This window comes from Exophiala dermatitidis (genome assembly GCF_000230625.1).
Source record: "Exophiala dermatitidis NIH/UT8656 unplaced genomic scaffold supercont1.6, whole genome shotgun sequence".
Classification (NCBI taxonomy): Eukaryota; Fungi; Ascomycota; class Eurotiomycetes; order Chaetothyriales; family Herpotrichiellaceae; genus Exophiala; species Exophiala dermatitidis.
The window spans coordinates 26,739-38,632 of NW_008751651.1; the positions used below are offsets into that span (position 1 = coordinate 26,739).

Genomic DNA, 11,894 nt, shown 5'->3' on the forward strand with positions numbered 1-11,894 from the left:
CTAATGCAAGAAATTCCGTGCTGTAGCCTGAATCATCAATCAAGCCTCGCTCTACATCTGAAAGATGCCTGACTCTCCTTAAGGCCCCAATCAAAGTCCTTCTGTCGCCGACAATCGTCTTAAGACCAAATAGGCTTCCATTCGCAAACAAAACAACCACCGGCCCTTACACGATGCGAAATGCCGTATAAACAATGGGCAGATAACAACACGATACATGCTAAGCTGATAGGAGAAGATATCATTGGCATATACCTCTTAACAGAGCCCTTGTGGCATTCATACCAGACGACTGAGGATGATGCACCTAAACTGCGGCGATCATAAGGTAGCCTTACATTTTAGCCAGCGATTAATATAGGCCCTAACATAACTCCACCATTCCCCTAATACCTCCGCTAACCTGATGTTGGCGGAGAACAAGACTAGGACAAAACGAATCAATGGTGCCCCATAGCCACGGCTCACAACCTATTAGGCGTTGCGGGGAAGAACAGGGCGGAATAGAAAACAGCAACTGAGTCAGACAATGCTGACGATGGTTTTCGTACCGGGCGGGTAGCCCATCAGCTTCACAGGTTTCCGAATCTGGGCGCCAGTAGAGCTTGCCACAACAAAACGTGCCATTCAGCACGGTCGATAGGCGAGTCGGAGTGTCCTCTAAGCTACGTTTCCGAACGATGGTCTTGGCTCTGAACTAGGGTTTATTCTCCTAAATGACAAACTTGAAACCCATCAAGGCTTCGGTTCCGATCCGCAAATAACAAACAGCGAATTGAAGTTGGTGGTCCAAGTTCGTGGACTACCAGTCCCCATATTTCCCCGGGCTTCTGGGGCCTAGCGGTTAGGCAGATAACCCCGGCTGGAGGAGCGGGTCTGCGCGGGGCCAGGACTCTCATAATTCTTATGAAGATGAAAAGTTCCCGTGCGTCTGGCTTCTGCTCAACAAATCTGCTCTTGCAACCCCCGAAAGTACATGGCGCCTTTTGCTGAGCTCAAAAAGATGACAAACAACACGAAGTCCCGTGTGAGCGCGGGCTCCGAGTCTACGAGGCGCAACGAGAATTCAGAAACGAGAAGATTGCGCAACCGTATCTCTCAAAAGGCTTTTCGTGCTCGGCAGGCAATGCGGATGAAAGAACTCGAAGAGCGTCTTAATATTGGCTCCTGTGGTGACACTGAATGGGTGACTCGCCTGCAGAACCAGAACGCAGCCTTGCGTGACCAACTTCTCGATTGTCATAAGAAGATCACCAGTCTACAAGTTTCTATGCAGGGTCTCGCTGACGCCAGCGCAATCGCACTGGGTATTGAAAGCCTCGACAGGATCAGTGAGGTGTGTGTTACCAAAACTCAAATGATTGTCAGCCGGCTAATGGTGTCCGCAAGCCCGAGCCCGCATCCACTACACTGTGCGCACGTTGCAAGGCAGCGGTAGCTGGACAAGCCGGAGTTGTTCTTGAGTCTGCGCCCCCAGCACATCCAAATGATGCCAATAGTCACAACGCACCATTCGAGTTGAGCAATGATCATGGCCGGGAGCTGTCCAGCAACTCCAGTGATAGCAATGACGATACAAATGCTGGTGGTTGTCGGGTTAACGATCATGGACAAGAAGTTGCTCAGGATTCGGTTCAGGACGGTTCGAACAGGTCGCTAGTGGAGCTTGAGCAGCCAGGAGAAAACCAGTCGCCACCTGTTATCAACCTGGATTATTTCTCCACTGACGACATCTCCAACAAGTTCGACATCTTCAGCAGTCAACAGCAGGTTGTCCACAAATCTACATACTTTCCTAGTCCAATTTCGTTGGATTTGTTATTCACTGAAGATCTTGGGCCTCTCAAGTACAGCAACATCTTGGAGACGTGCCCTTCTCTCGCACACCGATCAATTAAGGTGAGAAGGACAAATTCGCTTTTCTCCGACCATATTGACGCGTTGGAACAATGGGTTGGCTGGAGTTATTCAAGATGGACCAAATCACCCATACTAGACGAACAGTAGGTGTTTTCACTGGTCCCTATGCGCACGACAAGAAGCAATATCTGACAAGCTCTCTAGCCTTACCAGCCCTCTCACATTGATCTTGTTGACCTTTGTCAGTATATCATGGAGGTCAATGACCGCGTGGCATACCTACACCAAGGCACATGTACACCTGAAAAACCTCATGGTATGGCGAATCTACAAAACGCCAGACACGTATCTAAAAGTCGTACCGTCATACCGGCCGACAAAGTTGCAGAGGCGCGTACCGCACCCCAGCATCATTGACTGGATTCCCTGGCCGCAACTGCGGGACAAAGTTATTCTCCATCATTCTGCAAACCCATGTCTGGACAGCATCATCTGTGATATCGGCAATTCTTACGTTATGCCGGCGGACCTTTCTGCATTGATAAGATGCCCGCAGTCCGTCCTTGGCTACGTGGGTGTCTGGGACCTAGTGCGAGCAATGGCCCCGGAGGCTACAGGATCGCCCAAACCTCAGTCTGACCATAACGACTTGGAAGCATCTGAGAACTTGACTCTCCCAGCGCGAAATGCCAACAGCCTATTCTCCTCACAAGATTTAGCTGCGCAAGCTTTCAAACTTTTGGGGACGGACAAAGGACCGTTCAATTTCCGACTTGATCCTGCCTTTTTCGGGAGACATCCTGAACTATACGACCCCGATTCTGACCTGATGGCCCTTGGAGTAGCGTTGCGACCTTGTAGCCAGTCTTCAGTCCCAGTACCCCGTAATTTAGATCTTTCGGTGGTGGCTCAGTACCAGGAGATGTCGAGGTATCTTATTGATTTGGCTCTGGAGTCTGGTCAATACTCACGAGTGTTTTGATAGACTCTCTCGTTCAGTGAAAGTGAAGTGTATGGAACGAGGTTTATAGCTTTAATTCAAACCTGTCTTCATTAGATCCGTGATTGTTTGCCATCTGCTTAGGAGCATTGTCCATATTCCGTGTCCTGTAAATCACGAGTAACCCATGCCGAAGTCCATCTCTGACTATGTAATCTTAAATCTGTTCTGCTCCGAGGGGATTGGATTCTTAGCAAGCAAATGCCGACACGGTCCATGTATTTAGTATATCTATGCTGCACTCCTACGTCTTCTCTCGAGCAGCATATTCGGATTTGAACACACGACAATTGCTTTTCACTCTCCACAACTCTTCAACCAGTGATTCAACATGGTGCCAGTAGCCATTGTTCATGCTCAAAATGGAAACATCACAGAGAGCCTCCATGACGAAGCGGAGAAACAATCCGGCATCCGTACCTTGAATAATCCAATCAAGAAAGGCTACCCAAGATGGCGCCTCTAAAAGCTGTTCTATGTTTGGATCTCGGCTTCGATGACGGTCCTGTCTACCTTGATGCACAACCTAAACTTGTCCGCGAAGTCGATTGCGAACCAAACTGCAGCTTTAAAGTCAAGCCCGAAGACATTCGGCAGTTCGTTGAAGGCAAGCTAGAGCCACGATACGGCCTGTTCAAAGAGGGGTTTTTGACGAGTCGACCCTGCCACAGGAGAGATAAAAGTGGCAGTAAAGCTCGCCGACTTCCTGTGCCCAAATGTTCCGGTTCACCCCCAGATTCCTATAGGCTGCAAGCTCCCAAGTCCCACAGAAGACCTGGACCAGGTCATGGCTGATATACGCCAATTTGGATATAGGTTGGTGCAGAATGCCCTCAGCCCGGAGCAGATTCAGACATTGAAATCAGCAGTCGAGCAACAAGGTCGCGGGGAGGCTGAGGCTGGTGTGGCGAAGAAAGATGGGGGCCCGCACGCCCCTAACCAGCGCATATGGTCACTCATCAACAAGGGAAAGGAGTTTCATGACCTCCTTGAACATCCACTTGTCGATGAGGTGGTCCCCGAGCTGCTTGGTGACCATGCTCTTCTTCACAGCTACAGCGCCAACATTGCCCGGCCAGGAAATGTCCCTATGATGCTTCACACCGATCAGGTAGCCATACAACCTCCACTGAGGAGCCTCTTTTATGGTCTGAACATCATGTGGTTTTTAACCGACATTACCAGAGAAAACGGCGGCACACGAATTTTCCCAGGAAGCCATGTTGGTGACGTTGCACCCGATGACCCTTTCAATATTGACGGAACCGTTGCAGCCGAAGGACCTGCTGGAACCGCCTTGGTATTTGAGAGCCGTCTATGGTATGCCACAGGGCCTAACGAGATGACCACGGGTGAACGTCCCGTTATACTCATGTTCTTCATGAGGTCTTTCATCCGCCAGCAAGAGAATAATTTCCTGTCAATAAGGCCTGAAGTAGAGGCAACAATGTCTGATAAAGTGCGGAGGCTTTTGGGATATTGCACTACCGGAGCGCTGGGAGGTGTGGAGGGTGAAGTACGAGAGGGTATCTATGTGGAAAGGGTGAATAATCCAATTGGGCCTTTCAGGGACACACACAAGCATACACCGTACAGACAAGGCTTGTACACTGCTGGGTAATTAGTTGTACCCGGTATATGAGTTGCTACAGTGTACATGTTGCCAACAGTGGAATGTAGCCGCTGTAAAACTTTCAGGACAATGTCACACAATAACAGCAACTTACTACGGTGGTTTACTTGCAGTCACCACAAATGACCTCTCCTCATATGAGCGAAACCAACAGACAACTCGCAATGATTACCCCATCCAAAAATGCAGCTCTATGAGCTGGAGTTGTGGCTTACGACAGTCAGTGGGAAGGAACCAGAGACGCACAGTATAGAGGGGGGATGCTACTGCTCTTCCTCGTTTTCGAACGTTCGTTGTCTGGTCAGCAAGGAGGGGGTCGAAATTGCGGGGCCCCACACATGCATATGGAACATTTGTGGAGATTAATTGTCAGCTCCTGCTGACAGACCGTCCTCAAGGCCGTTCAGTGTTTGCATCCTTCCTAGGCGAGTGTCAACTACTGACAATGTTGATTTGTCGGCACAAATTTTAGCGAGGTTACGGAGATCCCGCCGATTATCAACAAGACTCAAAGGCCAGGAAAGAACATCTCCAGAGCGGCTACTAAAGGGGTAAGTTCCTTGTTTTTTTATGTAGATAAGAATGACGAAGCTTGGTCTCCATACCGAAGAGGTGGCTGCTGCGATGGCCACCCTTCCCGTCTCGTGCAATCAAATCAAGCCTTTTGGTAGCTAGAACTTCAAGATATTGGTATTTATTCTCTCAGACCACAGTATTCTCTTTATAGTATGGTCTCGGGACATTGTCGTAATATGGAACCACAATCCAATCTTTATCTGTAGTCTTTCCAACCATCCCCTGAGTGGCCAGTGTAATTGGATTCCTTGAGATGATGGCATTCAACAAACCAGGTCCTTTCGTGGCAGTGAGTTGTTTCACTGCACTTTGGACTTCCTCGATGCTGGTCTGTGTAATAGTACCCTTGCATCCAAAGCCTTGCGCAACAATGTCGAACCGGCAATTATGCGACAGAGTGCTCGCCACTCGTGCCGGATCTTCGTCTCCGTAAATCAAATCTTGCCCAGCCACGCTCATGCCCCAGTAGTAGTTGTTCATGATTACAGTTAGGACGTTGAGTCCGTGGCGGGCAAATGTGTCAAGTTCTTGAATGTGAAAGCCCGCCGAGCCATCGCCGTGGATGTTGACAATCAACCGGTCCGGTGCGGCCAGTGCTGCGCCGATACTGTAACCCCAACCGTTTCCCAAGAACCCTAGGTAGCCCGTGGAAACCATTCCCCCACCCGGACGAGCATGCTCGAGTAATTCAGCTGCCCAGACTCCAATCTCACCACCATCAATAATCACAATACTGCCCTCAGGAAGGGCCTCGTAAATGGCTTTCATGGTGAAAAATGGGTGTAGCCTCCCTCCTGGCAACCGAACCTCGTCATCAGCGTATATCGATTTTTGATTCTTGAGGGCTTGAATGTCTTGAAGCCAGCCATTTTGAGGTTTGATGGGGTTGTTGACACGGAGTTTATCCAGCAAGGCGACAATAAATTTGTTGGCATCTGACACGATGCCCAGGTCAATGGCAGTGGACTTGCCGATTTCGGTTGCATCGATGTCAACCTGGGCAACAGTACATCCCGAGCTAGGGATAATGGCACCTGACCTGCCACCTAGTAGAAAGCCTGTACGAGCACCCAATAGGATCACGAGATCTGGTTGATTCTTCTGGATCGATGGAAGGAGGGCAAGTTGCCCGGCATAGCCGCCCCGGAATGGAGAATCAAATGGAAGAGCCGGGATATATTTCTGAGAGTAGAAGATGGGGGTGCTAGTTTTCTCAGCAAGGTCGAGAAGCAAGCTGGTTTTGGACTCTCTGCTCGTTGTGCGTGCAGCACCAGTGCCGACGATGATAACGGGCCGGGAAGCCGACTGCCAGATATCAAGAAGCTCGTCCAGAGCGGATGGATCCGGATAGGGTGAAATGGCCGGACTGCAGGTGAGAGATCCGTAAGAAAGCGCGTTCATCCGAGGAGGGTGGAAGAGGACATCGATTGGAAAGTCAATGACAACTGGGCCTGGAACACCTCCAATGGCGGTGCGATATGCATGGCTGATGATCCGTGGTATTTCTTCGACATCTAGCAGATCAGTGACGTTAGCTTTGTCTCCCGAATCGACATGAATTCTTTCTTGAATAGCAGCATTTTCCTCTGGCACGTTTGGAAGGAGAAAAGGGGCGATGCTCACTCGTGACCCGGTGGACGAATTTTGTGAGAGGTCTTGCAAGGACGACCTGATCATGAAAGCCTTGAAGGCAATTCGTTTCGGCATCGCGAAGGGGTGGTGACGACGTAATCACAAATATGGGTGAGCGGTCGGCAAAGGCCGTTGCCAGCCCCGGAAGAGCGTTGCTGAAGCTGAAGTGCTGTTATCAGGACAGATACATTTCAAACGTGGCAGAATTCTATCATACCCGCTGTTGGCTGTGACAAAGCAGAAGCCAACTTTTCCAGAGAGTTTAGCATAGGCCTCGGCTGCCTGAACAGCAGTGGTCTCGTGTCTGGTGTCGACAATTTTAATGTTCGCCAGCTCACAACCGACCAAAAAGGCATCCAGATGTCCCCCATGCAGCCCAAAACACACTTCAGCGCCTAGTTGCTTCAATGATTGGGCAACGAGGTCACCACCAAGCAACTCCCGCTTGGGAGGATGCTGCCAATTCATTGTGCCGGCACGATCGTTATTGTTAATTAACTGTTCTGCAAGAAAACAATCCTCTCAAGAATTTCAAGAGAAAGAAAGCCTTGTCGAGGGTTCGCTGTGGTGGCTTTATATGCTGACAAGCAATCCTGCTCAGAATTGAGAACTATCGGCCTGCCTTGACTAGAGGCTCGAACGGATAACCTCGGGCACAGTCGCTGAACACTACAAACCTCTTCTTTCACCTTTCTCTCCTGGAGTCAAAGGACCAATTAGAAGCTAAGGCCTTTGATGCCATTAATGGAGGCTGGGATGAGGACCATAATCCACCTTGCATGAAACTTGAACTGTCACGAAACCCTGACTAACTGCACCGCAAGTTTTGGGCCGAGGTCTCCCCACAGATTAGTTATGGCACCCCGCCGGATAAGGTTTCGAATTATGCGGAGAAATGGTTCATTCATGGAGTTTGCCCTTCCTAGCTTCTTGCAGCCTTCTCGGGTTTGACAAATCGTTGGCTTCAAGTTGTTACTCATGGTATAGAATGTGCACATTGAGTTGAGGACCGTACCTACTAGTAGGTACCTGGTAGGTAGGGAACAGTATTACGAAGTATACCAGGGTATATGCGCTGACCCCCGCATTATTTGATTCCTACTGTACGCAGACTTCCGTCATGGAGGATTGTGGGGTTAAACGGTCCTCAAATCATTTCATTTCTGTACACAGACTCCTGTCCATGACTGCCTCGAACTGCTTCCAAATCAGGCAGGAAAGTAACATATATGGCCGGAAATTTCTAAAACTGGACCAGCTCAAGAAGATAACCATCAGGATCCTCAACAAAACCGACAGCCTGGAGTGATTCATGAAGCTTCCGGCTGCAGATAACATGGTTGCTCAGTGATGCACCCAAGGCTTTCGCGATCTCCTCCTCGCCCTCAATGGAACCAGGCTCTTTCACAATATGGACGTTGTACTCTTTTATGCGGGTCATGCATGCCTCCAGGTTTGGAACTGCGAAACACAGCTTTGCCAAGCCAAGCTCAGGGTGTCGTATCGCATTGGTCGCATAAGGCTTGGAATGCTAGTATCGTGCAAAGGCTCAGCAACTATCTTGGACTTCTCCTTTGTGGCAGGATCTCCATTTCAGCTTCAATGCATCAGAAGACATACCTTGGAATGCACCAACTCCAACACTCCTTCCCGAGCCAGCAATGCCTCACCATCGCTGTCGGCGACATAGCCCAAAAGCACAATAGTTAAATCATCGAAAGGGAGCAGTGTCATCCTCTTCATTCCCAGCACAACCTCGTAGAAAAAGAGTGATTTATCAAGATCTGAGACTCGGATACTGACATGATTGAATTTCCAGCGGTAGGTCTGGCTAGTGTCGTCCGTCATGGCACGAAATAGAGGAGAGCCGATCTGGTTTGAAGGGCAATGGCAACCCAGCTGATACTCATAGAATGTAGCTGAAGGGCTTTATTCGCAGACAATTATTTGGAGGAAGCTTTGTGCTCGGGTGATAGCCAGGACTCAACTCCCCTGAAAGTGCCAGCAATGCACAAGAATTAGTCAGAGATAATACGTCCTAGTGATGGCCTTTTTGTCAAGATTTGCGGGGTATCAAGTTGCCTCTATTCCCTGCCACAACTAGTTAGTGGCATACGGGGTAGAAGAGGGATCCATTAGTAGAGCATACATTCAAGTATATAGTATGCCAGAGCCAGCAGCGTTTAACGAAGACAATTCATACAGAAACGTACACAAGGTCAAATACACCGACTCAAATACACCGACACAAGCCAACTCAAACAATCCCGCGTGTAAAGATGGGTTCGATCCAGCAGAGCGTTTCAAACAATGCCCGAGACACCACTGCGGCAAAGGAGCACCTCAAGGAAGAAGGCTGGTGTGTTATACCGGATGTTCTGACAAAGGACGAAACAAAACATGTTCTGGAGCGTCTCTGGAAAGCCAAAGAGGCCAGCGAGAAACAAGGAGACCCCACTCGACTCGAATTTCTGGATCCGAACCCCAGTAACGTGCGGGTATTCTATTTGATGCAACTGGACGAAATCTTTATGGAACTCATCCAGCACCCTACTGCCATTGATATGGTCCAGTCGGTACTCGGCCCCGAATTCCTTAGTTCAAACTTCACGGCAAACATTGCTCGACCCGGCTCCAAATCCATGGGCCTCCATTCTGATATGTCCCTTGTTGTGCCGGACCCTTGGAAGGAGGTGTGGGCATTAAATGTTATTTGGTGCCTGACAGACGTATACTTTGAGAATGGGGCAACGTTGTACATTCCTGGGAGCAACAAATGGGAATACGAGAGTCAGATACCGCGGAATGCGAAGCAGCTCCTCAAGCCGTTTGAAGCGAAGGCAGGGTCAATTTTGGTCATGGATGGGAGGGTATGGCACACAAGTGGCGCAAACATCTCGCAGGAAGACCGGGCGTTGTTGTTTGGTTACTATACAGCACCCTTTCTGCGCCAGCAAGTCAATTGGAGCGAGAAGCTGGACGCTGCTACGAAAGAAAAGCTGCCCCCACAGATTAAAGAATGGCTCGGCTTGAATGTCAATGCTTATCTCGGGAGAGCGTTGAACCTAAAATATTTGGACGATCAATTTAAGGAGTGAAATATATATAGTAACTTAGTATCCGGAGATCTACTAGACACCAAATATAGCGCCAAGTTTTGGACCCTACTCAAGTACGCATTTCCGTTATCATCCCCATCTTCTAATTTACTCTGCTGCTTCGTACTTATGTTCTGCTCAACCACGATAATACCGCCAACACGCTATGCAGATGGCCGTTGTTATCCAGCCAGAAACTGCCAAACACAGCCACACTGTCATCTTCCTCCATGGCCGAGATAGCAATGCCCAAGAGTTTGCGGACGAATTCTTTGAATGCGAGGCTTCCCAGCCTCTTGGACAACCACGTACACTTCCAGATTTATTTCCAGGCACCAGATGGGTCTTCCCTACGGCACCGATCCTCCACTCCAAACGGTTTGACACCACCATGTCTCAATGGTTCGATATGTGGTCTGTCGAAAACCCCGATGAGCGAGTCGAACTTCAAACAGAAGGATTGAAACAAAGCATCGCCGGCCTTGCGGAGGTAATAAGAGCCGAAGAGAGTCTTGTTCCTCGAGAGAATATTTTCTTGGGAGGAATCAGCCAGGGATTTGCGACAGCACTGTCAACCTTCTTCGCTGACGGCCAAAGCTTCGCGGGCCTCATCGGAATATCTAGCTGGATGCCTTTCGCTAGCATTGTCGAGGATCTGGATTCATCTGGTGCCGGCAATGCCCGACTGATCAGTGCAGTCCACAAGATGTACTCTGCTCAATACCCGAAGAAAGGACCCTCGCTGTCTCTGCAGTCCACCCCCATCTTTCTCGGGCACTCAATCGACGATGGTGTTGTCCCTATCGAGAATGGGAAGCGAATGCGGGATATTCTCGTGCATTCCCTACGATTTGACGCTCAATTGTACGAGTATCAGGATGGAGGCCACTGGATCAACGAGCCACAAGGTGTGGCTGACATGGTCGACTTTCTGAATACAAATATGCGCAAGCACGACAATAATAATGCCCGGAACAATGTCGGGATCCTGGTCCAGCCCATGTAATGGGCTCACGAAATGATTTTTCCCCCAAAGTCTTGCAGAGCACCATTACTGCCAGCCCTCTCTCATCGCCATAAGCCGACGAAGCGCCCGCCGGTTAACCCGCAGATCTTGAGCGACGCGCAACCACAAAATGATCTCGATTATCCAACTCTGGCAATTCCAGCATGCCGAAATATTGTTGACTGGCCAACGTTGCATAAGCCTGCGAATTCTTCGCAAATTTGCCGGGGGAATATGGCCGATACGAACACGGGTTCGATAAAGTCGGGCGTGGCTCGGCCGCACTCTCTAACGTGCGTTGGCAACATGATAGCCGCGGCCACCGATCTTATCGTGAACCTGATGAAGTGTGCCCCGACGAGTGGGCGAGGTAATATGGATCGCCCAATGGTGGGGATCTCTGCTGTCAAGCGGCTGACAGACTATCACATCGAACGTGGTATTTTGTGACTGGAGGGACCCGTTGAGAGGAGGAGTGGCAGGACGATTCATTGCGCGGGACCTGGAGAGTCAATGTAAGGCATTTGCAGAGGAGAAAAGGCAGTTATGGACTCACGGCATTATCGCTGCTCCTAAAGTATGCTGCCAACGTGGAATATGGAATTCATAAAGCTCTCTACCTATGCTAACACCACGCTCTAGGCGGCGTCAATTAATCAATTTGCGACGCGCTGTCAGCAGGACTGCGCCGGACAATTAGGCACCTGGTACTTGCCTCCTCGCGAATTATAAGCTTTTCGGCGCTGCTGGGCGTGCCTGAGGATTATTTTTGGTTATTCCGGCTGCGCGCAACGGCCGTTTTACCTTGTTTGCAACCAGAGGCCGCTTCTTACTTCGTTGAGGCCTGATCCGCGAATCTCTTCTCGGCGACATTCTCGAAGGATAAAACTTTCGATGTCCACCAGGTGCCACGGTTCCTCCTCCTCGGCATTTCGAGAAAGGCTCCCCAACAAGAGCACGGCCGCCTCAACTGGTGTGTGGCGAGAATATTGAAGAGGACGGCACGGCTTTGATCGCGCCAGAAGGCCAAGGTGGCGACGAGGTTGAAGGTTGAAAAGGATCGCCGCAGTCTCAAACTGAAGCTTGAGC

At 49.8% G+C, this 11,894-nt stretch overlaps 6 protein-coding genes across 6 annotated transcripts; 4 read left to right on the forward strand and 2 right to left on the reverse strand.

Annotated features, from left to right (window-relative positions):
• Positions 1 to 1,003: 1,003 nt before the first annotated feature.
• On the forward strand, positions 1,004 to 2,842 carry HMPREF1120_06845 (uncharacterized protein; the record flags this gene model as incomplete). Its single annotated transcript, XM_009161056.1, has 3 exons — positions 1,004 to 1,336; positions 1,390 to 2,003; positions 2,065 to 2,842. 3 exons carry the CDS (start codon positions 1,004 to 1,006, stop codon positions 2,840 to 2,842), a joined length of 1,725 nt encoding a protein of 574 aa, XP_009159304.1.
• An 805-nt stretch (positions 2,843 to 3,647) lies between these two features.
• On the forward strand, positions 3,648 to 4,481 carry HMPREF1120_06846 (uncharacterized protein; the record flags this gene model as incomplete). The annotated part of the gene is made up of 1 exon (XM_009161057.1): positions 3,648 to 4,481. One exon carries the CDS (start codon positions 3,648 to 3,650, stop codon positions 4,479 to 4,481), a length of 834 nt encoding a protein of 277 aa, XP_009159305.1.
• A 556-nt stretch (positions 4,482 to 5,037) lies between these two features.
• On the reverse strand, positions 5,038 to 7,466 carry HMPREF1120_06847 (acetolactate synthase I/II/III large subunit). The gene is made up of 3 exons (XM_009161058.1): positions 6,919 to 7,466; positions 6,693 to 6,862; positions 5,038 to 6,583 (listed from the first exon to the last, which is right to left on the reverse strand). The coding sequence occupies exons 1-3, from the start codon at positions 7,167 to 7,169 to the stop codon at positions 5,196 to 5,198; spliced, it is 1,809 nt and encodes a 602-aa protein (XP_009159306.1). The 5' UTR covers positions 7,170 to 7,466; the 3' UTR covers positions 5,038 to 5,195.
• Positions 7,467 to 7,833: 367 nt separating this feature from the next.
• On the reverse strand, positions 7,834 to 9,562 carry HMPREF1120_06848 (lactoylglutathione lyase). Its single transcript, XM_009161059.1, has 3 exons — positions 8,851 to 9,562; positions 8,322 to 8,792; positions 7,834 to 8,232 (listed from the first exon to the last, which is right to left on the reverse strand). Exons 2-3 carry the CDS (start codon positions 8,547 to 8,549, stop codon positions 7,945 to 7,947), a joined length of 516 nt encoding a protein of 171 aa, XP_009159307.1. The 5' UTR covers positions 8,550 to 8,792; positions 8,851 to 9,562; the 3' UTR covers positions 7,834 to 7,944.
• HMPREF1120_06849 (uncharacterized protein) lies at positions 8,981 to 9,799 on the forward strand (the record flags this gene model as incomplete). The annotated part of the gene is made up of 1 exon (XM_009161060.1): positions 8,981 to 9,799. The coding sequence occupies one exon, from the start codon at positions 8,981 to 8,983 to the stop codon at positions 9,797 to 9,799; it is 819 nt and encodes a 272-aa protein (XP_009159308.1).
• Positions 9,800 to 9,971: 172 nt separating this feature from the next.
• Positions 9,972 to 10,805, forward strand: HMPREF1120_06850 (lysophospholipase II; the record flags this gene model as incomplete). The annotated part of the gene is made up of 1 exon (XM_009161061.1): positions 9,972 to 10,805. One exon carries the CDS (start codon positions 9,972 to 9,974, stop codon positions 10,803 to 10,805), a length of 834 nt encoding a protein of 277 aa, XP_009159309.1.
• Between the last annotated feature and the right edge of the window lie 1,089 nt (positions 10,806 to 11,894).

What these genes read in the sequence shown, in the direction of transcription:
- HMPREF1120_06848 (XM_009161059.1), bottom strand. Translation starts at nt 8,549, where the DNA reads ATGACGGACGACACTAGCCAGACCTACCGCTGGAAATTCAATCATGTC. An exon ending in TGGAGTTGGTGCATTCCAAG is followed by an intron (nt 8,233 to 8,321) that starts GTATGTCTTCTG and finishes GCACGATACTAG; the next exon opens with CATTCCAAGCCTTATGCGAC.
- HMPREF1120_06847 (XM_009161058.1), bottom strand. Translation starts at nt 7,169, where the DNA reads ATGAATTGGCAGCATCCTCCCAAGCGGGAGTTGCTTGGTGGTGACCTC. An exon ending in TTTGTCACAGCCAACAGCGG is followed by an intron (nt 6,863 to 6,918) that starts GTATGATAGAAT and finishes ACAGCACTTCAG; the next exon opens with CTTCAGCAACGCTCTTCCGG. An exon ending in ATTCGTCCACCGGGTCACGA is followed by an intron (nt 6,584 to 6,692) that starts GTGAGCATCGCC and finishes CTGATCTGCTAG; the next exon opens with ATGTCGAAGAAATACCACGG.